The 26,868-nt window shown below is 39.8% G+C and overlaps 4 protein-coding genes across 6 annotated transcripts; 3 read left to right on the forward strand and 1 right to left on the reverse strand.

Annotated features, from left to right (window-relative positions):
- The first annotated feature begins 720 nt into the window (after positions 1-720).
- Positions 721-3,675, forward strand: LOC116318999. 2 transcript variants are annotated; one of them, XM_031738207.2, is made up of 7 exons: positions 721-821; positions 1,391-1,491; positions 2,393-2,421; positions 2,514-2,589; positions 2,661-2,795; positions 2,886-2,980; positions 3,058-3,675. In XM_031738207.2, the coding sequence occupies exons 2-7, from the start codon at positions 1,398-1,400 to the stop codon at positions 3,247-3,249; spliced, it is 621 nt and encodes a 206-aa protein (XP_031594067.2). In that variant the 5' UTR covers positions 721-821; positions 1,391-1,397; the 3' UTR covers positions 3,250-3,675. The 2 variants fall into 2 exon arrangements, with proteins under 2 accessions (XP_031594067.2, XP_039458793.1); XM_039602859.1 differs by having other exon boundaries at positions 721-817.
- A 234-nt stretch (positions 3,676-3,909) lies between these two features.
- Positions 3,910-7,186, reverse strand: sf3a2 (splicing factor 3a, subunit 2). The gene is made up of 8 exons (XM_031738194.2): positions 7,098-7,186; positions 6,223-6,491; positions 6,065-6,111; positions 5,850-5,959; positions 5,667-5,716; positions 5,234-5,374; positions 5,075-5,143; positions 3,910-4,512 (listed from the first exon to the last, which is right to left on the reverse strand). The coding sequence occupies exons 2-8, from the start codon at positions 6,418-6,420 to the stop codon at positions 4,243-4,245; spliced, it is 885 nt and encodes a 294-aa protein (XP_031594054.2). The 5' UTR covers positions 6,421-6,491; positions 7,098-7,186; the 3' UTR covers positions 3,910-4,242.
- Positions 7,187-8,800: 1,614 nt separating this feature from the next.
- On the forward strand, positions 8,801-15,234 carry plekhj1 (pleckstrin homology domain containing, family J member 1). The gene is given in 7 exon segments (XM_039602780.1): positions 8,801-9,231; positions 9,406-9,441; positions 9,444-9,472; positions 9,567-9,633; positions 11,415-11,505; positions 13,545-13,608; positions 14,220-15,234. Coding segments are annotated over 7 exon segments (474 nt in total). The 5' UTR covers positions 8,801-9,137; the 3' UTR covers positions 14,313-15,234.
- A 2,946-nt stretch (positions 15,235-18,180) lies between these two features.
- LOC116318970 (fizzy-related protein homolog) lies at positions 18,181-25,326 on the forward strand. Of its 2 annotated transcripts, XM_039602814.1 has the most exons (15): positions 18,181-18,380; positions 18,500-18,545; positions 19,092-19,164; positions 19,627-19,755; positions 19,921-19,984; positions 20,739-20,869; positions 20,962-21,047; positions 21,141-21,324; positions 21,459-21,524; positions 22,027-22,129; positions 22,264-22,448; positions 22,567-22,800; positions 23,092-23,196; positions 23,780-23,872; positions 23,991-25,326. In XM_039602814.1, the coding sequence occupies exons 3-15, from the start codon at positions 19,096-19,098 to the stop codon at positions 24,030-24,032; spliced, it is 1,491 nt and encodes a 496-aa protein (XP_039458748.1). In that variant the 5' UTR covers positions 18,181-18,380; positions 18,500-18,545; positions 19,092-19,095; the 3' UTR covers positions 24,033-25,326. The 2 variants fall into 2 exon arrangements, with proteins under 2 accessions (XP_039458748.1, XP_031594030.2); XM_031738170.2 differs by lacking the exon at positions 18,500-18,545 and having other exon boundaries at positions 18,182-18,380.
- Positions 25,327-26,868: the final 1,542 nt, after the last annotated feature.

Genomic DNA, 26,868 nt, shown 5'->3' on the forward strand with positions numbered 1-26,868 from the left:
AACCACCTTACCCTGATATAACCCAATCAGATTTACATCTGTTCGCGTGGCTTCTTGTTAGTGGCCTCCATGTCACATAGAAAGGTGAGTTTGCCTCGAGGCTTCACATCGCACACAGAATGACAATACCTACTTGTCTTATTAATTTAACAAGGGGAAAAAAGAGGAAATATGCTGCAAAGCATCTGCATGAAAATAATCTGCTCAGACAAAATGGCCTAATGTGTCTGAAGTGCTTGCATCGCAGATGTAGCTTCATAAAAAGAAATTTGGCAGACCGTCTGTTTGACGGCAAATCTGTCTGACAGACCACAGGCCTCATCTGCAGAGCAAAGTGCCACAGACTCCATCTCCCTAATAGCGCAGCAGCGCTCTCTGCTGGTGAGTAATAATACAAAATTCAAACATCTAAAGATGAATTTAAAAAAAACACTCACCTCTCTTTTGCAGCATTTTTGACCATTTGCTTAAAAATATCAAAATCACTGTTTGCAGCACGTTGCTGTTCAAAAAATTTGAGATTTTTCCTCCTTGGATACAAAGTGATATTTATCCAAAATGGGTCACAGTTTTTCAAAACTGGTTATTTCCCCCCTCCCTCATCACTCTGTGATCTACTGGTTGCGTAAAGCATGTTAATGTCAGCCCTCCCTCAGTCAGCGCCTGACACCCAATACCTTTTTGTTTTTTCATTCTCTGCCACCTGTTCTTGGCTGTCAGACAGTTCAGAGTGAGACTCAGCTGCCATCTTTGTGGAGGAACAACAGCTCTGTGACAAAGGCTTCCCAGCACTGCCCAGGGGACCCCAAATGTTGAGGCAGGTAGGTCCTTATTTCAATTTGGGTTTGACTTTACAGCTTAAACACAGAAGAGATTGATCAAGAATATAAGAGAAGCATTGGGGCTTTAATTTTTTGTGTATTTATATAGTGTGTATCCATTTGTCTGCTGGTACCATTGCTTTATCTATTTATAGGCCTGGAAGGGCATTACCTCAGTGTCCGTTGAGAAATGTCATGCAACACATAAGGCCCTCACTGTATTCATTTGTAAATGTTAAGGTCAGAAAACTGCTTCAATTTAATGCAAAAGTGGCAAAGTTGACCTTTTACTAGTATCATTTTATGCAGTCAAAACTGAATCCCAATGAGACATCAGGATTTTTTTTTGGGGGAAGGAATAGTGATAAGAACAGCCGTGATAAGAGTGTGATCCAATGAATTATCTTGTATTCAGAACTTATTCAGAACTTAAGAAAAGCAAGAACATCCCCTAAAAAAGCTGAACTGGCCTCTGCAGCTTTTTGTGATCTTTTTGTGATTGTCTGCTAAAAGATGAAAAATTAAACTTCTTTGCTACTCCCATGTTCCTTCTCCTCCATCTCTCTCAGGGAAGAAATGGAAGAAAGCTATGAAACATTTGAAGAGGAGTTATGGCCACCAAGAGCAGATCCTCCTCCACAGAAACCTGTTAGGCAGATCCGCAAACCAGGTGGCGACACACACACACACACACACACACGCACTGAATCGTTAATGACTATGCATAAATGATTTCTTCCATTGCAAATACAGGATATGCGTACAACTCTATAAATACTAGAGAACAGCAGCACAAGGAGCCACCGAAATATGACTCCTGGTGGAAAGCAACACAGTGATAATGAGCCACAGCCATGCTGGATGGATCATTTCTCAGTGCAGTGGGGTGCACGGAGCTTATTTCCACAAAAATAACATCTTCTGAAACCTAAATCTAAACAAAAAAAAGGAAAGTATCATATTTTCATGTGTTCATGAGGCCTCTACAGCAGGAGTTTCTGAAAACTTTTTTCTTTTGGAGAAAAAATTTTCAGACTCAATCATAACCCTTGCACAGTTTAGCTGGTTCTATCTTGACAGTGTAGAGTAAGTCAAATCGTTCTCTGCACGGCTAACAGGCAAGGCTACCAAATAGCACCAACAGTTTCATGATAGTTTTGATTCTCACACTCATATCTGAGTTTGCACTGGGCTTCAAAATCTGGGCTTTTGTTCTTTTTTTGGTTAATGATCAAGTGCATCAACCTCACCCTGAACTTTGTGATAAGTGCATGCTAGACTGAGATGGGGAAACATAGCATTTAACATTTAGCTCGAAGCCAGCCAGAGCTCCCAGCATGCCTGCAGTCTTTTCAACCAGAACAGTATTTTTCACAGATGACTTGTAGTTTATCTACACAGGAGTTAATAAAATTGAAAAACATGTGTTCAGCCAGCACAAGTGTATGAATATATGTTAATAGATGTAAACAAACCAGTTCCAGATTGAGTGTATGGCTGTTTGGGGTTTTGTTTTTTTGTTAATGGTGTATGATATCACCCTTCATTAAATCTCCATCTGTCCCTTCCAGAAATGTACGCTACCAGAAAAATCAGAGAGGTAGGTTGGAAAACAACCAGCATTAACAATTTTTCACTCAGCTCACAGCCCTTAAGACGTTTTCTATTAACCTTCACATTGTTCTTAAATAGGAAATGGCTCCAGCTCCACAGCAGCCAGCACCAGAACCCAAGACTATACCCAGAGAAGTCAGTTTCCCCAAACCAAGTGAGTCCCAGCTTTCTCCCTACCCTTGTCCCCCTGATCCGCGCATCCTCTTAACTTCTTTTTTCTTTCAGCATCCTTGCACAAAACCTTGTCCGTTCAGAATCCGACTCAGATCGAAACCCCATGGGAGAACGTCACCCTGAACCGCTGTTTGCTTGTGGCCATTACCATCCTGGTGCTCACCTCAGGTTTTCAGAGGCTCAATGGCAAGTAAACCAGTGAACTAAAGTGAAAACTCAGGTATGAAAATGGCACATCTACTGTGAGTGAGTGATCCTTTCTTGTAACCAAAACAGAAACCTTACGTGGTCACAAAGCAGTTGAAGAGGAAGAAACTGGACTGACAATGAGGCGATCAGGCTCACTGCGACACAGAAGACCACTGCCAGAGGTAAATTGGTGATTAAAAATGATCGCTGATCAACATAGGTGGCGTGAACATGTTGTTTGATTGTTCTCCCCCGGCAGCCTGAAACATCTCTGTGGGAAGTCGTGTTTTGGTGGCTGCCTGACTTTGATGACGAGGAAGAAGAGGAAGATGACGATGGAGAGGTTAAAAGGGGAAAATCAAAGAGAGGAGCAACAGCACGAGGATTAAGAGCTCTGAGAAACAAACCACTGCCAGATAAGAAACTCATAAAGCAAAGAGAAAGAAATTAAAGGACAGGAGAGCCACAAAAGTCAGAAATGAAGAAATCAAAGTAAAGAAAGGTAGAGACAAAAAAGGTGATCCTGAAGATGCAGGAGATGAGGAGGCTGTTGCTAAGGAAAATAAGAGGTCAGAGGAAAAGAAAGAAAAGAAAAAAAGTCCACAAATATAATTTCACTCTAGTAGAAGCTATTTTCTCATCAGCTGGTATGATTTATTAATTATTAAAAGGTGGCAATTTTGTCAAAATCTGAGCCTTAAAGCGTGCTTGCAATTAAATCTTCTGACACAATTTTTAGTGCTGTGTTATAGATTTGGATGCTTTCTGGTGGTTTGGTGTGTTAAATGCTTTATTTCAAACGGAGGCATTTTGTTAGCCGATTTGTTTTTCTGGTTCTGAAAGGTGGCACTGAATAAATTACGCCCATTCAAATGCAGTTAAAATGTCAACAGTGTGTCGCTAGAAGTGACTTTACGTGTCACGTGACTTCATTTGTCCAGTTTAGCTTGTTGTAGAGCCACTAAAGACAGCCCAGTTAAAAAACTGTCCTCTCAGTAAATTCAGGTTTTCACACTGATAAGCAAAGCTGAGATTCAATATTTAAAGAACACTCAAGAAATCTTTTGTTGTAATATCTTTGTAAAATCAAAGACTCTTATGACACAAACACTTTCTGTTTGTCCACAGCATTTAATTACAAAACCATAATCCTAAAATACGAACTTCCAATCACACCTCCATATCCAGAATGTGGATATTATTACAAAAGAGTGTGGTCATATTTATGATGCTGCAGTAAGAGACTGCCCTGCACATTTACATAAACCAAACAAAGATTGAAAACTCCAATAAACATGAACTTTAACCCTTTGCAGAAATAATAAAACTAAACATAACTGCAGTATCTACAAGGAGATGGACACTGTAAACAGGCAGGGCAGTGTGACTACACACCATTGTAGAAATCAAAGTAAATCACTCAAAACAGATCACTGGCCAGAGATCAGTTATTAGCTAATGTAAGGCCCTCTGGAGGGGGTGGCCTCATTGGCATGGGGGGCATGGGCATCTGTGGGGGCATCTGAGGGGTTCCTGGGGCACCAGGCGGGAGAGGAGGGACGGGCATTCCCCCTGGAGGCGGAGGGGGCAGAGACTCGTTTGATGGGTGATCTCCACTCATAAGGGGAGGAGGACGCTTCACAGTGGCAGCAGGTGCTGGACCGCTCGACTGGGTAACAGGTTTCTCCATTTTGAAGTGGAACTGTAGGAAAAACTGGATAGAAAACAAAAAAAGAACAATTAAAGACATTTTTGGAAAACTAATATACAAGTTCCACTAGTTTAAACTTGTATATCACAGAAAAATTTTACAAGGATCTTTAAGATGAAGAAATAAACATATAGAACAAATATTAAGTTCACTTTATTGACTCACTGTTCCTATCAACTGCTATTTGTGCATAACAGCTTGAAAAAGTTAGAACTATAAACAAGTTCAAGAGACCTTTTACCTTCATTCACCCACGGGCTGACATTCACCCACATGTGTTTACTAATTAGATTAGGTTGCATGTAAATGAGGTAAACAATGATTCAGAGCTCTCTCTCACTCTGTGATACATTATTGTCTTCTCATACGGAAAGACGGGGAAAAATTCCCCAAGGTGCGCATCTTATCAGACAGAGTTTTTCTACACAAAAAAAGCAGCTAAATCTACACCTCTGCTTTTCTGTTTTTGACACACAGTGTGCCCACTTTGCTTCACCCCTCCCATTGGTTCTGGCAACTGGACCTAATAACTCTACTGGCAGGCACTCTGTAACATAGCTGGTACCTGTTTAGTTTCTTTGTTCCAGTGGGTCCAGAAGCGGTTTTCTGCTTTATCAATTTCTCTGCTGGGTACCTAAAACAGCAAACATCTTGTTATTACATGAGTGAAGGAAAAATGACAAAGAAAAAAAACATAAGGGGAAGAGAAAAGTGCAGGTCTCACCTTGAAAGCAATGGTCTCATATGGTTCAGCAGCAAACAGCAGGTACTGCCAGCGACGATCGGGAGGCTCAATGCGCTGTTCGTAAGCGGACATGAAGCGATGCCTGGGCCCAATTCCTTCAGCGATCTCTGGATAGTCAATCTGATGGGCCAAGAAAAGAAGGTCAGTAACACATGGCCTTTACTGTTGTGGTACGAAATCTTTGCAGGTTAGAGCATGAGGTTATGATTTGTTCCTGTGACCCAGTTTCAGTGTAAAGCTCCTTTCACCAACTGACTAACAAGATTGAGTTTGCCACATTTATGCAGAACTCACCAGATTATCCAAAGAATAAGTGTGCATTTTGCTTTGGTTTGAAGCACACAAATAATAACTTATTTATGTGGCTTCAAAAGGGTACTGGATTATATGCATTCTTTCAAAATATACAAACCTGGAAAAGTAAAGATTGCTGTCCCGTCTCTGGATCCCTCTGTTTGGTCACTGTGAATAATTTAAAAAAAAAAAAAAAAAAAAAAAAAAAAAAAGATTAATTTTTTTGACAATGTATTTTGTAGAGAAACTAGTATTATAAACCAAACTGTGACTGCCATATAAAATGCCAGAGCTTGCCTACCTTTGTATCCTGGTCGACCAATTTTGACAAATTTCTTGACCTCAACTTTCACTTTGGCTGGAGCTGGTTGAGCAGGAGCTTCTTTTGCTTCTTTGGCTGCCCTCCGTGCTCTGAAAAATGTATGTAAACAGTTTCCAGCAACTTTAATTAAATCAGAACATAAAGTAACAGCTCTTGCACTTCTGTGTTGTAGCACAGATAACTTATGGACTTACAGATTGGTCTGGTGTTTCTTTCCTTGTGTGTGAGCTAAGTAGCTTCCCTGAAATACAGAGAGACATTTTTGATTTTTCTTTTCAAATAAGACACCCAGATGACAAGAAATAAAAACAAATTCAGTGAACAGAGAAATGTCTCATTAGGTGTCCCTCACCTCATTGTTGTGAAGTGTCAGACAAAGTTTGCACTCGTATGATCCTAAATGGTTCTTCATAAAGTAGGGGTCTTTGTTGATATCAATGGTCTCCAAGGCCAACTGACGTAACCGTTCTCGCCTGTCACGGTTACTCTCAGAGGCAGACGCCACCCCTCCGCTCCCCGTCTTCCCTCCAGCTCGGTGCTGGAAATCCATTTTTGTAAGGTTTTGGAGTCAAACAGTCACACGAATGTGGACAGTTACTCCAAATAGATTCCCCTGATTACCTGGTTAAAAATAAAACAATAAGTACTGCCAGTGAAGGTCGATATTAATAACCCTGCACTCCAGGGCTGTAGCACAACAACAGCATCATGTGTAGATTGGCATTATTACTTGTGTTTTAGCTAAGGCTCTAACCTGGACACATTTTTATTGCTCAAACCTATATGGGTCATACAACCTGTTTTAAAAGCAACTCGTCATTACAATCCCCTCTATACAAAGATTCCCAATGCTAACTTCCTTACAAAGAGTCAACATGAAAACTGCGGAGTAAGGCCCAAACAGCGGTTTTTAGAGGACCAAGTTAAGTTATCTGTGGCAATTTACCAGCGTACAAAAAAAATTCTTCCCATTATTACAAAAGAAATACATTCTACGAATGATCCCAACAACATCTAGCTAGCTGTAGCATGTTAGCATACAAAAGCCGCTAAATGCGCTAGCAATTTTAATGCTAAGCTAATGGTGCTGCCAACTAATAATGAAAAGCTTTTAACAAATACAGATGATTAAAGTGAATATTAAAAATGCAAAATCACCACATCCGTTAGCCACAAAATTAAACATTTTAGGAGACTACAATCAGATTACTTTATCAAAACACTCACCAGCTCAACGACAGCGACACGCTCACCTGATTTGTTCTGCGCATGCGCTTCAGTAGATTCTTTTTTCCCGGGTTTTGGTGGTTTGTAAAAAACCCTCTGGTGTGTTACTGCCACCTGCTGGGCTGGATCTCCAGCCAACACGACGGCTGGGCCTATAGTCTATGAGGGGGGGCTTCTTGTTCTTAAATTTCTGATTGTTTCACAGCAGCAGACACAGGAGGTAAAAATTAATTAATTTAAAAAATAAACTGCTCAGTGGTTCATTTAGAAATTCTGGCTTTTTTTCCTAATTCATTTTCAGTAGAAACACAATTCTAAAACATAAGTTTTATAGTTTTGCATTTAAAAAAAAAATATTTCATTGTAGTTGACAGTTTGTTAGTTTCGGTTTAGTTTTCAGGTAAGCTGTGGTGCTAAGGGGCCTAAAAGTGTGCTAGCCACCACTAGCCTGAAGCATTTATACAAGGCAGGATCGAATAATAATTTCATGTTCTTTACCCCAAATTCTGACACTACCATTCAAATGTGGCAGCACCAATAAAAATGCTTGTTGCCTCTGTTATTCAATTTTCATAAGCTTGTGTGAATTGTAGCCTCAGCTTCCCTTTCTTAACTGACAGGAGTGGCACCAGATGTGGTCTTCTGCTGCTGTATCCTATCAGCTTCAGTGTTCAATGTGTTGCCCATTCAGAGACACTCTTCTGCATATTTTGGTAGTAATCACTGGTTATTTGAGTTACTGTTGCCTTCCTGACAGTTTGAAACAGCTTGGCCATTCTCCGCTGACCTCTAGTATTAGAAAGACATTACAAATACATTTGTAATACCAGCAGAGAATCAGAATCAGAATACTTTAATAATCCTTAACAAAATTATGTGGGTTTCAGTTGCTCCAAGACAATAACAGTAACAAACTAAAGTAATGAAATAATACAATATATTACAAAGTTTACAAATGTAAGAAATAGCACTAATATAGACACATCGTTCAATTATAAATATCAAGAATATTACAGAGAACTGCTGCCCACTGGATTTCTTCTCTTTTTTGGACGAATCTCTAAAACCCTATAGATCCTTGGGCAGGAAAATTGCTAGGGGCTGTTTGATATAACGATATATATCGGATGATGATATAAAAACGTCTATCGTTTCATTTACGCTATTTTTCATGGTGTCGCCCCTTTTTTTGATGGTCACTGTAGTGGCTTTAATTTCCCTCTCTTATTTAATATAACCACACACAGACCCTATAGATCCTTGGGCAGGAAAATCCCCATAGACCATGCCACATTCAAAGTCTATTAAATCGCCTTTTCCCCCATTCTAATGCTCGGTTTGAACTTCTGCAGTTGATCTTGACCGTGCCTACATGCTTACATGATTACATAGTTACTTTAATGAACAAAGTGGCTTATTATATTTCAAGTTTATTTTGTCGTGTGGCTCAGTAATGAGCCAGATTATATACGTTCCTGGCAGCAAGGGTCAGCTATAAAAATAGGGTCCAAACATGTAGTGCAAACCAAACGGAAAATGTTTAGGTTAACCTACAGGAACCATCTTGACTGATGTTTGGTGAAGAAGCTGAGGCTTCTGTTTCCGGATAAGAGCCTTGAAACGTGCTCAGCGTCTAAATGCGGACTGTCCAGCGATGTGCACAGAGCAAAGGAGCCACAAACTGCTGACCCAGAGTGACCTGCAGAGGGCAGTAACGCGCCTGACGAAGAAGAGGAAGAAGACAACCTTGGCAGAGAGGAGTGTCATTACTATTAGAGGTGTGTGAGTGTGACATGAAGTCCAGAGCTGTTGTTTTCAGTTGACCCACAGAAATGATCAAACGCAGTCCGACAGGTTTCGGGGACGTTAGATAACGAAGCAGCGACGTGGACTCAGCGGTGTATACAGTATAGTCCTTGCACCGTACTACCGTTAGCTAACTCCTGTGTTATGCTTTCGACTGGGGGTACGGGTCCTGTTTAGCATCCGTGTACCTGCGTGTGTCCGTCTGTCCAGCCTGTGAGTGTTTGTGTGTCCGCGATGCGTTTCAACGAGAAGGAGCTGGTGTTACTGAGCCGCCAGCCGTCGGAGAGAGCAGCTGAACTGGGGATGAGAGGTCCCAAGAAAGGAGATGGTAAGGACAGTCGTTCAGACGCACTTCCGTTTCGTGTATTTGGGCACAGCAGCTAATGTCAGCATCAGATATTAGACATATCTCTCTCTGTATACTTCATGCGACAGCTGGGCTGCTTTGTGTTTGTTGTAGAGACGAGTTTGTCTGTCTAACTTCCCTTTTGTGGCCTTGCAGTTGTAAAGAAGAGGCTAGTGAAACTCGTCGTCAACTTCCTTTTTATTTCCGGACTGATGAGGAAGAGGTCAGTATGCTTGTTGTCACAGCATTTTCTGTGATAAATTGAATACATTTGTTTCAAAAGGGGGGTCAAAATTAACTGAGTGTTTATTTGGCAGCCAATTGGAGCTTTGCTGCTGGAGCAGTGTAGGGTGGAAAGGGAGGACAGCCAGACTTTCTCTATTGGTAAGCTACAGCATCCTTTAGAGGTACAGTTAGGAGTGACTGTAAGTCTATAAGTGATCGATTTGTTTTTGGTAGTTTTGCCTCTGTACACAACCCCAGTGGTTTTTATATCAAACAATGAACATGCCTTTGAAGCGCAGACTCCCAGCTTTTATTCAGGGGCTATAACAACAATGTCACGTTACCTGTTTAGGAGTTACAGCCATTTTTATAAAACAGTCTTTATTGCTGTCTTTATTTCAGCCGCCTTCAGTTACTAGTTTTGTGTTATTGGGTTTGAGATCAGGTGACCAACTTCAGTTGAAGACGATCCCTTTCTTTGGCTTAAAAATCTCTTGAGTTGCTTTTGCTCACATTTCTGTCAGCAGACACAGAGTGCAACTCCCGCCGAAGAGCAAGGGCTGTACTAAAACTGTTATATTTTATGATGTCTTTATTACAACATGCTGACATCAACCTGTTAATGGCATCATTGTGACATCATTGGGTGTCGTATTGAGAAAAATTGAAAGTGTGTTGTACCGCTCTCTCCATGTGCTTTCATATGATATATTACTCAATATGATTTCTTTAAAATGGTTTTCAAGGTCAACTTTGACCTTGGGTGCTACTAATGAAGATAAAGACAATCCATTTAAAAAATTGTGGATGATATAAAGTTTACAGCTTTTTTTTCATATTCTGTGTGACTTTAACATTGACACAATTTTCACTAAAATTAAATCAACTCGAGCTGTTATTGGTATCTACCATCACACCAAATGTGAAAATTATATCATAAAAACCGTGGACACTAAACTGCTAACAAGCAGACAGACAAATGGTACCGATTACATACTTCCTCCCTTTGGAGGAAAAATAAACACTAGTGATCCGGTTCCACTGGCAGCCATATAATACCCATGTATGACAGATAATGTGTGATGCCTCCGATCATGAGCTGTGTCTTTCCTTCTCTGTACTTTTCTCCTTCCATCATCCTGGTACAAGTTCATCTTGGTTTGATCTGAGCAGACTCTTTTAGATGTTTTCTGACAAAGTCTAATCTGGCCTTCCTTTTCTTGAGTGTAACCAGTGGTTTGCACCTTGTTGTAAACTCTCTGCATTTCCATTCATGAAGGTGTCTCTTCATTCTAGACTTATGTTGATTTGCTACCTTCACAACAGTGTTCTTGGCTCGATGTTGTTGGATGTTTTGGCGTTGTTTTTCCTAACCATGCAAATAATTCTGCAGTCAAGCACTTTAGTTGTCTTCTGTGGTCTTTAAGGCCTTTTGATGTTGCTGAGCTGGCCAGTGCATTTCTTCTTCTTTTTTAAGAATGAACCAGATTGCTCATTTGGCTGTTCCTACAGTTGTTGTTGTCTCTCATTTAGGTTTATTTTGGTTATTCGGCCTCCTGCGCCTTCATCAACATCATCTGGAATCAACTCCATACTTTTTATCTGCTTATCTTGTCATCGAACAAGGAAACAGGACACACCTGGTCATGAAACTGGCAGTCAGTTGTTTGACTGTGTAAGAAATGGCTGTAATACCTAAACAGTCAGTTCATCACTTTTGTTAAATACATTGAGTTAAAGCTAAAGTCTGCACTTCTGTCATATTGTAATAGTTTGATGTAGAATGAACCGTGGTGGTATATAGAAACAAAACTACAAAAACATATTGACCTAACTGTATATTTCACTCTGACTTATTTTCACTTTCTCACCTGCGCTCTGCTGTTTCTGTTGGTTTCCTTCATGTGTTTCTGATCTCTAATGCCCTGTGTTTGCTGTAGCATTTCTGGATGAAGCAGAGAGGAAGTATGTGTTTGAATGTGATACTGAAGAGCAGTGTGCCGAGTGGATAGACTCCATTATCAAAGCAAGGTAGGACTGACTTTTCTTCTTTCTTATTCCAGGGAGCACAGAAGCTTACAGACACTTACAGCCGTCAATAAGTGATTAATAAATGGAGAAAAACTTAACTTTTAAACCAAATGTATTTTTTTGATCGGGTGTCAAATAATATCCCACAAAGGTCAGAACACACTCACTGCGTACTCCTGTTAAACTGAGCTTTAAAGCAAATATTTAACCAGCCACGTGACAGAAACTCATTGGAGTTAGCCAAGTAAACACAGTCATGATGATCTGCTGAAGTTCAAACTAAGCATGGTGCCGGTAGTGATGGTCAAGACAAAAAAAGTAAAACCCTTAACCCCCACAGTGAGTAGTTTTGTTTTTTCTATTTGTTTAATTTCCTATATTACGTATTTAAAAACACAGAGCTGTACTGACTACATATGCTCATAAAGTCTAAAAGAAGAGCATTTTGTGTGTGTTTTCTAACTTAATAACCAAATAATGAAAAGCTGTGTTCTGCACAGCTGAATATGCTTACACATCTATGCCATTTGAACAGTGTGGGTAGAACAAGTGACACCTCACATAGTAACAGACTCACATGGATGAAACTGTCACAAATGAATGATTTTGCTGTTTTCAGAGGCACAGTGTTAGAAATGTGACTGTTAAACGGCTTCAGTCTAATCCACAACAGCTCTGACATATTGTTTTAAAGCTTACTGGGAATGCATAATACTCCCAAACAGCAGAGGATATCTGAGGAGGATCATAGCGCTCTAGCTTCTCCTTTGGGCTTCAGTGAGTCTGCCGGAAAAGTTGTCAGACCTGGCAGCTGTGGCGTCGGGCACATTTAATGTCGCGCTTGATTAATGTATCTGCTAACTGCTAATTGAGTGGTAGCTCAGACAGACCTGCTGGGCTTCATGTGAGCAGACAGGCGAAGAGAAGATGGGAGACAGAGAGACACACGGAGTCCATTTCTCACAAATAGTAATCATCATAATAATAGTAATACACTATATTTTTGTAGTGTATTGTTATTTTAATAAAACACAGTTTACAAAGTGCATTGACAGAAGTGCAAAAGCAAAAGGGTACACAGCCATTAAAGTCACATAAATACACACATATATGTTCAAAAAAGAATAAAAATGTGAATAAAATTAATGAACTACTGGAGCAAGGATCGACTTAAAAGCAAGTCTATAAAAAGAAAGAGGAAGTGATTCTGCAAGTCTGTTCTCTTCAAGAAGGTCATTACAGGATCTAAGGCTGTGAGCAAGCTCATACGGGGTCAGTAGTTCTGCTATGAGCCCAGACAAGGATGAGCTAATCAGTGAAATCCTAAAATCAGATTTAAACCACAGAGGAAGGAAGCAGAAAGAAGCCAGGGTAGGGGTCATATGATGCTGTCTGCTAAAATCAGTAAGAAGCCTAGCAGAAGAGCACCCATTCATATTTTAGCTTGTTTACATAAACCAATAAGAGATTTTATTAGTGGACAAAAAGTAGACACAGATCAGCTGAACAGGTCAATGGTATGAAACAAAAACATTTGTTCTTTATTCAACTTTTAACTTTTGTTTAACTTTTTTTATTTAAGCAGTTTTTTTTGTATAGTAACAGTAGTAATAATAGTAACTATATTAATAAGATGAGCTATAAAAATACTACAAAATCAGCAATGCAAAGCTGTGTTTCTGCCAGACAAATGTATTGAAAATAAAGAGTTGTCCATCTTGGTAGCAGAGTGTAAAATTCATTGTGCTTAGACCTAACAGGAGGTCAACTGAGGCCAGGCAGACTGCCGGGTTTGTAACACACTGGTGGAAATCCTGAGCTTGCGTAACTTAGCTAGCATGGCCCAGCTACCTGTCAACTAGCAACAAACAATTAAAATGTTCCTGTGCGGAACATTTTAAGTCGATCCTTGCTCCAGAGGAAGTTCCTGTGACTGTGTTTAATGTTACAAGCTGAGTTGCAGCTCTGATCTTTACTGTATTTGTCTAACATTATATCCCCCTAAATGTCAAGTTCATTTGTTGTCTGATCTCTTGCAGTTACGAGTTCATGAGGAAGAATCTTATATTCTATCGAACAGAAATCCACAGGCTCACAGGGAAGGTGAGACCCCTCGCAGCAGCACGCCGGTGCGCTAAATGCCACACAGATGGTGCTTCTAATCAGCAGCGTTCATACCGTGGGATGGTTACAGTGCGGTTTGGAGTTCATATTATCATCACCATCAATAGCAGACAGACTGGTAGATTAATGAAGGGAGATGGTTTTGGTTTTGCTCGGCAATGCTGAGCTCTCTCGGCTGCTAAGATTCATGTAAACAACACTGCGGAATTTCATGATGATTCTCAAAGCACACGACGAAACATGCCAGAGAAAGCTCAATTAGCAATGTGTCTCTCTAGAAACAATTTCCTAGTTACTCGGGATGAGACAGGCTGCAAAAGCTTTTCTCCCTGTGTTGTACATTTGATTGTGCATATAATTATTCATTGCAGTGTGAGCCGCAGCTGAAATCCCACTAATCTCTGGAGATCTCAAAAATCTCTAAGTAAAAGCCAGGCTTTCAGACCTCTAGGTTTGAGTGCTTTTCTATTTGTTTAGTTCTTTGAGTCTGATTTTGCTGAAGTAAGCATTTCATATAAACTCTGATTCTGCTTCAGTAACAGCTAATTTGCCCTGTACACTGTTTTACTAACTGCCTGCTTTCTCCACAGGACCCCTTGGAGCAGTATGGTATATCCGATGAGGCTCGTTTCCAGGTCAGCAACGGTCGGCCGCTTGTGGCTAGAGATACCTCCTCCCTGTAGCGTCCTGTGTTCACATTATATGTTTTATTTTGATTAGTTCACTCTGCCATTCCAGCACTGGTTTGAAAGCCACGGCGTTATCGCCCACAATCTTGCTCCTTAGCGCTTTACTGCGCTCCATTTATTATATCTCGGGTTGCCTCAGACCTATGCAGGTGTCTTAGGTAATGTAAAGCCATCCTCAGTTTAACCCTGCTGCATCTTTGTCAGTCATTACAAGCAACACAATGCTTTGGTTGAGTCAACACTATCATATTTGTGATTTCAGGGCATTCTCATTTGCCTTTTCTGTGTCATTTTCAGACTTCTGGCCCAGTTAATCAGTTGCCTGTATAAACATTTTATGTTTTCTACTGTAGATGCTATACATTCAGACAATGTGATTTCAAGAGCGACTTTCATTCAGGACTATTAGTAATGTGAGTAGAACTGTGTTCAAAATATCTAATTTGAGGACATATTAACACGTAAACCATTGTTTTAACGGATCCTTTTAAAAGAAGCTTACAATTAACAGCGTGCCTGATTTAGAAAACCTTTGGCAGTATTCCTGCCCTGATTTGAACTGTTTTTGAGTCTTTTGAGCTGCTGAGTTGAGCCACATATTTTGCTCAGTGTCTGTGAAAAAGGCAAAGCTGTCCAGATGTGTATTTATCATGTTATGCCTCATTGTTAGTGTTTGAGACAATACTTTTGCACATGTTATTGGGTGTTGAGGGTTGTTTCTTTGATTACAATTATCGTAATTTACTTGATCAGCCTACTGTACCTTTTCTTGTGGCACTTTGATTCAGATCCCTTTGTGTAAGCTGTTGAACCATATGTTTAAAAACCAGGCTCTTGGCATGATTCAGGAAACAAAAATAAACAAATCACATGGATATTTGTGAAATCGAGAGCTGACATTTTGCTCTCAACTCAAGTTTCCTGTAAGACTTTCTTGCATCTTTCAAATTAGTGAAATCTTTGTTTTGCACATAGAACTTTTGTTTTCAGTTAACAACATCTGCTTCACTGGCATCTCTTTTTATACTAATAAAGCCATTTGAAAGAAACTTTAAATTCGTGCAGTGTGTCATCTGTCAACCAAAAGTGAAAGCATTTGATAACACACATACAGACACACACAAATGTGTGTCGGTGGCTACATCCAGCTCTTGTAAATAGTCTACAGTCTTCAATCTGATTACTTTTTTCAAAACGTTTGTAAGGGATTACATTGCAAAACGGTAATTAGAACTTTTTCACGTTTTACTGCGTTACTAAAACCGTGATTTTTGTGAGAACGTCTCATGACAGTGACCTAAGCGAACAACAGCTGTCTGCAGATCATAATATATCGAAAAGGGACAGAGCGTAGCATGCAGCATACTGACCTTTTTTGAGTTTGATTCCATAAAAGTACAAAACATTAGTGTCCATTGTGAAAGAAACTTTTAAGCGAAAAAACCTTTCCAAGCAAGCACCGAGTGTACTACGACTGTGAAATTCACAGAAAACTGACCGCTGCAGCACACCTGCACCAGGGTAAACCTCCGCCTACCCCAGTCCTGCTTTACAGGTGAAAATAGAGCAACAGGACCCTAGTCTTTGATTTTATTTATTTTCTGCGGTGTTTTACTTGCATCTATTTGAAAGAGTGAGTGTAAACACAAAAATATATTTTATTTTATGTGCTGGAATGTGCAGAAAATAGGTTTAAATGTTAAACAAATTTCTTCCAGTCAGAGAATGTTGCATATAATTTAATTTTTGCTTGATGCATAAAGTTAAAAGATTAAAACTAATAAAACAAGTTTTAAAAAGAGACTTTTCCATTTGATTACATTTTGTATGATGGATTATGCAGAAAAAGTAGAATTGGGCTGAAAGATCTATCACTTTATCACCTATTCAGGTTGTAAATCGTGTTTTTAAAAAGTAACTAAGTAACTAAGTAATTAATTACTTTTGAAAATAAGTAATCAGTAAAGTAACGGGATTACTTTTTGGGGGAAGTAATCAGTAATTAGTAACTGATTACTTTTTTCAAGTAACTTGACCAACACTGTCTATAGCACATTGAAATACAGGGCTGCTGGGGTTCTTAATACATTTTGGCCTGCCAGGGTGTAGCTGGAGCCCCTGTGCACACACCAAACTAAACAGACAGGCACACCTCCACAGCTACTACAAATACACAAAATGAAACAAAAAGGAAAGTTGATGCTGAAGGCAAATAATTTCAGCTAAGGTGAGACTGAGCTTTCGTATTTCCCTGGTGTGAAGAAATGCTGTGTATCCATTTTCCATAAGCCAATTTCTGTCATCAAACGACACAATTTCCTTTGTCATTTTGATGTTTGAATCCACACACCAGCAAAGGAGGAGTTGTGAACAGGGAGCTGAGGCTTCAAAAAGTCAATGAAGTGAGAAGAGGCATGCAACTTCAGCACAGCAGACTGTTTTGGGGTTTTTTTAGCCCAGTCTTAAAGCAAGTTTTCATTTTTATGTGATTTTCACTGGACTCTGCAAAAGTTGTGCCAGTAATATCCTTTTGGGTACAAAACAACGCTAAATCATCAGCCCCCCACCACCATGCTGACAGTTGTCAGGATATGGAAATATTTGAAATATTTTATTTTTAATTAAATAATAAATTACTTTAGTAATGTTTAAATAAATAAGATAATTAAAAATTAATTTGTAAATAAATTTACAAATGCATAATTATCACACAACTCATTATTAAGGCACAGAATTCTTTATTTTGATGTGCGTGACTGTTCTTGTCCTCCACAATAGGAGGTCTGCATGAATTTATTCTTTAGTCACAGACACCACAGAGGCCACACCCGAAAGAATGAAATCTAAAAGTGTCCTTCAAGCATTAATTTATTGAAATACTCATTTATAATTATAATCCTGATTGTACCATCTCTTAAATGGTGATATTGATTAGTCTGTCAACTTATACAGTCAGGATTATTAGACAGTCAGGAACTGCCAGAAAGCAGAAAGATGCCCAACGGATTTCTGATAGACCATCCCAGCCTTGCCGTAATGGTCTATTTGATTCTCCTTTGTTGTTTATTTTATTTTCACTTGCTGAATACGGACATACTTTACTGGGGAAAGAAAGGGAGAAAGAAAGAGGGAAAGAAAAACAGCTGAGAAGAGGGACGGGGAAAAAGTGCAAAAACCTAAAACCAACAGAATAAGCAGACAAAAAAATATTTTTATACAAAAATATTTGTTTATTTCGATCACTCTTGGCCAGATCTCTCTTACAAAAAAGTATATTTTTTTAATGCCAATGGGATGGTTTATCTGGATAGATAAAGGTTATATAAGCTTCACTTTGCCAGTCTAAACGTTACAAATATATAATCTCTTTTGCTGTTAAGGTGAGTAAAAACCAGACAATGGAAAGATACTGGCTTTGTAGTACAGGCCTCTGGAAACACACACATTATATAAATAATTATTTATTAAGTGTATTGAATTAAACCTTTTTGTTCACTAAATAGTGTTTGATGTTTTGTCATATTGTTTTTTTAAACTATCATGCAAATACATCACCGTTGAATGTGGAAATAAAATAAATTTTAGTATCAACGCTGATGCTCAAACATGAATCCACAGTTTAAGAAAGTAAAATATTAAAATTTATGTTTTTTAATCGCATTTTTGTTGCATTTGAGATTCTGTTCTCTGTGGCATGACCTGAACTGCTACTCATTTTAAAACCTATGCTAAATCTTTGACTATAAACTGGTGCGACTATAATCTTGTTTAGCTTCGGTTGCCGGTTTAACCCAAAGGTCTGGTTTTACTGACAGCGTTCAGTCGAGTGGGACACGTTTCCTTAGCAACGGAAAATGTGTGATTCAAAAACAGCGACGTCACGTACTTCCCGTGATGCTTAGCGAGCCTAAATTGAATGCTCGGCAAAAGAAAACATTTGTATTCTGTGTGTGTCGATTTTACGGGTAAAAAAGCACAAAACAACACATTTGAACTGAGTTAGAAAACACTACGAGAACCAAATTAACAGTGCATACAGGGGAAGCGTTTGCTGGGGGAAAGGTAGGTGCTAATACGAGAAATATCTTACGTCGGTTTACACAGCTGAGCTAGCGTTAGCATTAGCCTAGCTTTCTGTGCTGGGTCGTTGGTTTATTTATATTTTTTTATTCGTATTTCAGCGATAATCACCAGAGATAGCAGTATTTCGCTTTGTGGGATATGCAAGTAAGTGACTGCTGTTGGGTTGCGTTTCAAAGTTACAAGACTAAAGTTTTTATAAAGATAATTTAAGTGCTGTTAGCATGTCATAGTCCACAGCCGCAGCTGATCATAGGTACTGGTGTGTCATTGTCATTTAATTACACGTCGGTGGTTGGTTGGTTAGTTAGTTAGATGGAGATGGAATGAAACCAAAAAAACTCTACATTTTAACTAGTGATTGGTTTATCTTTGTTATTCTTCCGGAGGGTTTTAATGCAGCTTTATTGCCTCATTGATCAATTCAAAGCAGTTTCTCTGGGGTTTACTGCTCCATGTAGGTGACTCTTAGCGTTGTCGTTTGATAAACGGTAAGTTCAAAGCGTTTTAAATCAGTCGAATAACGGGTTTATTTATCTAACAACAAATACACCGTGTATGCCGATGTTTGACAGGTAGCTATACACGGTGCCATTTCCTATATAGGATAAATGCGTTTATCCAATATAGGATAAACACATCGTCAATGAACGCATCTTGTGAGTGAACTTTGTGGTCTTGTCCTGTTCTCAGGATCATGGATCAGGACTATGAGTGCAGGCTCCTCAGACAGATCAATATCCAAAATGAGAATGCAAGTCCCATTGTAAGTAAATACAAGGGTTTTTTGTCTATTCTGTCTTGACTCCTTGTATGTAATGTTCCTCCTCTGAACAAAAGCTAATTTTGCTGTCTAATTAAGACTAGTCAAATCTGCAAGTAATCTTGAATAAGGTCATTGTCTTGATTTTTAAATGATGATATCCCCTCCCAGGAGGGACGTGAGGGTGGTGCTTTCCATGTATTATAAGGAAAAAAATGGTTTCACATGGCAGTCTATTGACACTGTCACCACTGTTGAGTAAAAACAAGACCTAACTGGCCAAAAGACTGGCTTTTGTGAATGTTGCCTCCTGTTGTTATCACCTCAAACAAACGCACCATCTGCCATCTAAATTATGTTCCTGTTCCGTTATTGAGTTTTCAAATCCACTCCGAGGCCTGTTTGTGTTTGGCGTAGAGTAAAAAAAAAACCCCACAATGCTGTCTTCTCTTTTCCCTTGTGCAGAAAGCTGTAGGAGCGGTGCGATCTATGACACCCACCAGCTCCCCCCTGTCCTCTCCTAGCAAGCATGGTGATCGCTTCATTCCCTCCCGGGCTGGAGCCAACTGGAGTGTCAACTTCCATCGCATTAATGTGAGTCTGCCACAACAGCAAATACACCAAGCACTCTTCTGCCTGTCCTACCAAAAGAACAGTGCTCTCAAGATGAAAGTGTTTGTTTTGTTTTTTCTAATACACTTAAGTTTACAGAATTGGTTGAGAGTGATCATTTATTGATTATGATTTTTTTTAACACAGGAAATTGAAAAGTCGCACAATCAAAATAGGAAAACCAAAGATGGCACCACTGACAGCAACAAAGGTAATCCATTGCTTTTCTCTTAAATGATGACAAACTGTGTTTCCACCTGCACCTCTCTTGTCACAAGCATTTAAATTGTGAATGAGACAAAATCTGTTTTTGCTTTTTTTGTGTGTGTTCAGTTTTCTTTACTTTAGCTTCTGTCTGAATGTTTGTGTAGTTGGAATTTAGTTTCACCCCTGTGTTTGTTCATTCAGACTTTATTATTAAAGTCTGAACTTATTAGAGTGAAAGCTCTTAATGGTGCTGTAAATTTGCTCAAAATAAGGTTGGTTATATGTCACACTTAGGTGTGTGTTTTTCTTTTTGTTTTTTGTTTTTCAAAGCTATCGTAATGGATAAAAGATGATGGAAAAAACTTTAGCTTATATTTTATCATGATATTTAGTTACTGAATAATTATCATGATAGTCATGTATTATGAGTTACTCGCTTTCCCATCCCCAAGTGAAATATGTTTTTCTGTGTTGTAGATGTACTTTAGGCGTGAGTTTTATCCATTTTTCAGTTCATTTCCACAGGTATCTCTTTCTGCTCCAGTCAAACTTGATAATTTGACCTTCTCTTGTTTACTAAGCCTGGGCAGGCTCATGGAGACTGCAGATAAGGGCTAAACAAAGCTTAGTGGAAAATTCTCCCTGATCTTCAGAGATGTGAGCGAGAGCTGAGAAATTGCAAAGGGAGCACAGGGTTTGAAGTTAATCATTTTGACAGCCTGGTTTGATTTCCCCTCTGTCTGTTCCTTTGTCTTCAGCGGACGGTCTGGCTTACTCAGCTCTGCTGAAAAATGAGCTACTAGGAGCAGGCATTGAGAAAGTCCAGGACCCCCAGTCAGAAGATCGTCGCTTGCAGCCATCTACGCCTGCCAAGAGGAGCCTTTTTAGTGTAAAAAAAGATTAATGTTTTTGTAACAGGCAAAGTGTTTTTTGTTTTACGGTGGGTTTTGTCTGCATTAGAAATAATCTGTGTGTGTGTAGTATTCTGTAAGTACCAAGAGAGCTCTTCCCGAAGAGGATGGAAACACAGTCTCTCCCTATTCACTATCACCTGTCAGCAGTAACAGGTAATTAAATTTTCCAGCTAAATGTGAAAGGGCCATTTCTTAATATGGGGAGAAAATTTTACTGTGTTGCTTAAATGTTATTGTGCTTTGCAGTCAGAAACTTCTTCGATCACCACGAAAACCAACACGCAAGATTTCTAAAATTCCTTTCAAAGTTCTGGACGCTCCAGAGCTTCAAGATGATTTCTACCTCAACCTAGTGGACTGGTCCTCTCTGAATGTGCTCAGTGTGGGACTGGGTACCTGTGTCTACCTGTGGAGTGCCTGTACCAGCCAGGTGTGTGTGACATGTTAGCTGAGAAAACCTCTGTGATAGCGTGTCATACTTAATGAAAAAGACATAACTGAACTACCTCCTGGATCCATCTGCATTAATCTGTCTCCTTTGTCTGGCACTTTTCAAAACTTTAGGTGACTCGTCTTTGTGACCTTTCTGTAGAAGGAGACTCTGTGACGTCAGTGGGCTGGTCAGAGAGGGTGTGTTTTTCTTTCATTGATTCTTGTCTTTGCAAGCTCTCGTCCAGGACTTAAAACAATGCTGTAATAAAGCCTGCACAGCTGGCCTTTTTTACAGTTTCTAACAGCAGAAAAAAAGTCAGAAACTGAGTGTTCAGAGCACTCTACAGCCTGAACTTTGGGTTCATAGTGATTGTTTTTAAAAATATGACTTTAATTATTGATTCTTTGGATATGTTTATGAAAGTTTGAGAATTCACCATCGCATTCTGTCATATATATGAAATATATGACAGAAAGTAAGGAAAAGCATAATTGATTCACTTTGAAGGTCTGCCATGAAACAAGACTGTTTCTGGATATTTCAAAGAAATTCAAGCTGATTTATGATTTCAGGCTTTTAACCTATGCTGTAACTAAGAAAAGGCTTGAGGGTATTTGCACTTGCTCTTGTCTTTGTGCCATTGTAAGATTAGACTCCTACTTGCCAGTATCATCTTCAAAGTGTGCTGTCTATTTTTAGGGTAACCTGGTAGCTGTAGGCACCCACAAAGGCTATGTACAAATCTGGGATGCAGCAGCAGGGAAGAAGCTCTCTGTGCTAGAGGGACACACAGCCAGAGTGGGTAAGTTGAAAGTCTATGGAAATGAAGGCAGAGACAGTCATTCAAGCTTCATTTATTTTCACGCAGTTGTTTAGCAACATCTCTCATTCATGATCGGTAAATCGTCTCCCCTGGTCATCATTCCCTGCTTCCAGGTGCTCTAGCATGGAATGCCGACCAGCTGTCGTCTGGAAGTCGTGATCGGGTGATCCTGCAGCGGGACATCAGAGCACCGCCTCTCCAGTCAGAACGTCGGCTCCAAGGACACAGACAGGAAGTCTGCGGGCTCAAGTGGAGCACAGACCACCAGCTTCTAGCCTCGGGTGGAAATGATAACAAGGTATGCAAAGAATCTCACCCATGCCTTTGTCTGTGCCACATTTTTATCGGGGTCCCTTTTTTATAAAAAACGTCAAAAAATTTTCTGTCCTCTTGTTATTGCAACCTGCTGTCTGCAGTTACTCGTGTGGAACCACTCAAGTGTCCTCCCAGTGCAGCAGTACACGGAGCACTTAGCTGCAGTGAAGGCCATCGCCTGGTCTCCTCACCAGCACGGCCTGTTGGCTTCTGGAGGAGGCACTGCCGATCGCTGCATCCGCTTCTGGAACACTCTGACTGGCCAGCCTCTGCAGTGCACTGACACCGGCTCTCAGGTCTGCAACCTGGCCTGGTCCAAGCACACTAACGAACTGGTGAGTCACCCCATGTCTTTGACTGCACTCTGCTCCTGTGAAATAGAATACATGCATCTGCTTTTAAATACGGACATACACCAAGGATAATTTTAGGGCTGTTGGTGAGGGGGTTTTTTTTGCTATTCAGTAGCATTCAACTCAGTTTTTATTTATCTATTTTTCTTTTTTGTGTGTGTGTTTTTGGCTGGAAAATACGATGGAAGCAGTGATGTGGAATTGTTGATTTTTATCAGATGGTAGACAAACCTGCCAGCTAAATAAGTGGAAAAAACTGTTCCTCCTCTGCAGGTCAGCACGCACGGTTATTCCCAGAATCAGATCCTCGTGTGGAAGTATCCATCTCTAACTCAAGTGGCCAAGCTTACGGGGCATTCCTATAGAGTACTTTACCTGGTCAGTATATTTTTTTTCCTTTATAACTAAGTTAAAGATGATCTTAACTTAAAAGAAAACTGTAAAGCAGAAAAAAATAGTCACGGAAAAAAAGTGCAAGGAAATGATCCTATAAAACTAGACTCACTGACTGACCCTTTAAGAAGTGTCACTGTTAGATATCCAAAAATAAAAGGGTGACACTGACACAGAGCTTCTCAAAAATAAAAATAAAAATGAGTGAAACTGACATTTTCTACCTCTTTCTGATGTTTTGTTGTGCTGTTGTGAGTGATTTCTGTGCATCACTTTGGCTTTACACCAACAATTAATATATAGGAATGCACATGTAAACTTCAGAAGCATTTTAATTAATATTTTATGTGCTGAAAGCAAATATAGTGAATTTTAGATAGAAGAACCATAAAAATTATATTTTAATAAATAATTACACTTAAAGCAAACTAAAATGATAAAATCCTTCCTGTGCCCACTTCAGATTCCTGTAATTACATCAGAATCAGGATACTTTATTAATCCCAGAGGAAATGATGTAGCTGTTACAGTGGTGCATATTCAGTGTTTAATAATAACTTGCATGCAGGCTATGTCACCTGATGGGGAGGCCATCGTGACGGGGGCTGGAGATGAAACTCTGAGGTTCTGGAACGTCTTTAGCAAGATGAGATCCACTAAGGCATGTTTTCTTCCCATTTCTCACTTTCTCTGTGTTGGGATTCCTTGAATGCAGTTTTCATCACCTGTGTGTTATTTTTGTAATGGTCTCTGTCTAACGTTCACCTTCCTCCTTTCAGGAATCAGTGTCAGTGTTAAACCTCTTCACCAGGATCCGGTAGTCTGCACTGTGCGGGGAATAAAAACAGGAAGGGAATTTGTCTTTGCATGTCTCCTGGTGTAAATGGGGCCTCTTTGAACACTCACCTTAGTACTCTGCAGAGGTCCCCCTCGACTGCCCTTAGTTAAGTTGTAGCAGAAGATGAGAGGAGACACATAGACCGAGTATCGAGGGCAGAAGAAATGCACACAGTATTCCACTTCCTCCTGAATGATGGAGCCACTGCCGCCTCCAGTTTCGGGGCCTTTATCTCCCCGTGTCTGCAAACAGACGTTGTGCATACCTGCCAAATATTGAGTTTGTCCTTGTGATCGTTTATTTATTTTCTGTTTTTGTTTAGTTTTTTGTTGTTTGTATGTTTTTTGCTCCGTTTTTTTTTTTTACATTTTTAACATATGTTATCGATTTATTTGCTGCAAAGGCTGGTTGACTTAATTTCATGTGCAAAACTGCAGTTTTTTGGTCTGATCTGTGGAGCAAGTTTGATTTTGTTCAGGTTTGCAGAAAAAAAATTCCAAGTTTGCGTTACCTTTTCCTGAGGGGCAATAATGTTTCGTGTACACTGATAAAAGATTCATAATCTTGTGCCATTTTGTTAATAGTTAACAAGGATTCAGTGAAAGAGCCTGATCTTTCTCTTTTTTTTTTTTTTTTTTTTAAGAAAAATCTGACATTTTTATTTTAGTTAATGAAAATAATAATCAAACATGGCAAACATTACTTCATTATCTCCCAAAACAATTTGTTTTTTGGAGATTATCTTTTCCTAATTGAAAAGCAAGCCAAGGAAAATTAAAAGGAAATAGCTTTGGCTTATCATTGTAGTTTACAGCAACCGCTAGCGCACAGTAAAAACATTTGTGATTAAACCAGATGGTGAAATGCTGCTGTGTAAAGAACTTCTGCTTTGTGCTATGTCTGTAACATATTCAAGCTTGGGGCGCTCATTTTTTTGCTACTGCAAACTTCTTCTTTGTCAGGCAGTCATGCTGCTGAACTTTGTTTTTTAATCTGGAGAAACATTTCATATCCTCTGCCACATTTTCTTTGAATGTTTCAGTCACCTACCTTTGAACGAGCGCTATTTATTTGTCTTGTGAAAGTTTAGAGTACAGAGTGAAGAGGTTTGCTTAGCGAGGTTGTCTGAAGGGAGCTGATGGTCAACTCTCTCAATTTTAATGTCACTTAAAGACAACGCTGGCAACTTCAGTTATTGAACGAATGTTTAAAAAAAAAAAGAAATATTTCTGTACTGGAACATGAACAACAATTAAATTGCCATATCTTGTAACTTAGTGCTGTTTTATTGGGCTGTAACTACTCCTCAAGTTGTTAGTAATACTTTACGTTCCTGCTTTGTCCTTCAGCCAAACATTCATCTGTTTAAACTAAAGGGTGTCTTTAGTTTGCAGTTATTCTCAGTTATTACACGTTTGGTTATATTTAAATATTTTGATTCTGGTTTCTAAACTGAGATGTGAACATTTTCAAACTGTTTTACAGTTAAAACAGATAAGATAAACCTTTATTAGTCCCACATGCAGGAAATCTTTTGGTCATGGCAGAAAGTACAAGTTAAGAGCAGTAAAAATTGAGAAAACCCCCCCAATAGAATAGAATAAGATAAAAAATAACATACTATACAAATAGAATAAAATACTTTCTTATATTGGGAAGATTGCACTTGGTACTATTGCATATCAGTGAGATAGGGTGAAATTTACAATTGTGTATGGGATGTGTGTGTGTGTGTGTGTGTGTGTGTGTGTGTGTGGTCATCTGCAAAGACCATGTTGTAGAGTCTGACAGCAGCAGGAAGGAAATACCTGTGTAATCTCTCCGTCCCACACTGTGGGTGCCGCAGCCTACCACTGATCAGAGTCTCCTGCATGGGGTGGGAGATGTTGTCCAACAGGGATGACAGGTTAGCCACCATTCTCCTGTTACTGACCACCTCCACTGGGTCCAGAGGGCGTCCTAGAACAGAGCTGGCCCACTGCTACCCCAGCAGACCACACCGTAAAAGATGGCTGAGGCCACCACAGAGTCATAGAAGGCCTTCAGGAGTCGGCCCTTCACTCCAAAAGACCTCTGCAGCAGGTACAGCCTGCTTTGCCCTTTTCTGTAGAAAGCATCTAAATTGTGAGTCCAGTCCAGTTTATTGTTCAGATGAACACCAAGGTACCTGTAGCTATCCACAGCCTCAATGTCCATACCTTGGATGTTTAGTGGTTGCAGTGGAGGATGTTTATGCCTGTGGAAGTCTACCACCAGCTCCTTGGTTTTACTAGTGTTGATCTGGAGGTAGTTCTGCTGGCACCAGTCCACAAAGCCTTGGGCCAGCACTCCTTATTCCATGTCGACCCCATCAGTGATGAGGCCAACTATTGCAGAGTCATCAGGGAACTTCTGCAGGAAGCACTGGGTGGAGTCGTGAGAGGAGTCTGCAGTGTAGATGGTGAAGAGGAATGGAGCCAGAACCGTTCCCTGTGGGGCCCCCATACTGCAGACAACCCTGTCCGATCCTGAGTTGTCACATACTGTGGTTGATTGTTGAGGTATTCCAGTATCCATGTTGTGAGTTGATGGTCCACTCCTGTGTTCTCTAGCTTGTCCTTCATAACTGAGGGAAGAATGGTCTTAAAGGCACTGGAGAAATCAAAGAACATGATCCTCACAGTGCTTCCAGTGGTCTCCAGGTGAGAGATTAAATGATGTAGGAGGTGAATGACAGCATCATCCACTCCAGTGCCAGGCTGGTAGGCAAACTGAATTCGGTCCAGTGATGAGCTCATCAGGGGGCGAGGCTGAGCTAGGACCAGCTGCTCCAGGTTCTT

The sequence above is a fragment of the Oreochromis aureus genome, linkage group 18, assembly GCF_013358895.1.
Source record: "Oreochromis aureus strain Israel breed Guangdong linkage group 18, ZZ_aureus, whole genome shotgun sequence".
NCBI lineage: Eukaryota > Metazoa > Chordata > Actinopteri > Cichliformes > Cichlidae > Oreochromis > Oreochromis aureus.

Coding starts and splice junctions, on each gene's coding strand:
- LOC116318999 (XM_039602859.1), top strand. Junction 2,422..2,513: donor CTACCAGAAAAATCAGAGAG/GTAGGTTGGAAA, acceptor GTTCTTAAATAG/GAAATGGCTCCAGCTCCACA. Junction 2,590..2,660: donor AGTCAGTTTCCCCAAACCAA/GTGAGTCCCAGC, acceptor TTTTTCTTTCAG/CATCCTTGCACAAAACCTTG.
- sf3a2 (XM_031738194.2), bottom strand. CDS start 6,420: ATGGATTTCCAGCACCGAGCTGGAGGGAAGACGGGGAGCGGAGGGGTG. Junction 5,960..6,064: donor AAGAAACACCAGACCAATCT/GTAAGTCCATAA, acceptor TACATTTTTCAG/AGCACGGAGGGCAGCCAAAG. Junction 5,144..5,233: donor ATGAGACCATTGCTTTCAAG/GTGAGACCTGCA, acceptor TTGCTGTTTTAG/GTACCCAGCAGAGAAATTGA.
- LOC116318970 (XM_039602814.1), top strand. CDS start 19,096: ATGGATCAGGACTATGAGTGCAGGCTCCTCAGACAGATCAATATCCAA. Junction 19,165..19,626: donor ATGAGAATGCAAGTCCCATT/GTAAGTAAATAC, acceptor TCCCTTGTGCAG/AAAGCTGTAGGAGCGGTGCG. Junction 21,525..22,026: donor CAGTGGGCTGGTCAGAGAGG/GTGTGTTTTTCT, acceptor GTCTATTTTTAG/GGTAACCTGGTAGCTGTAGG.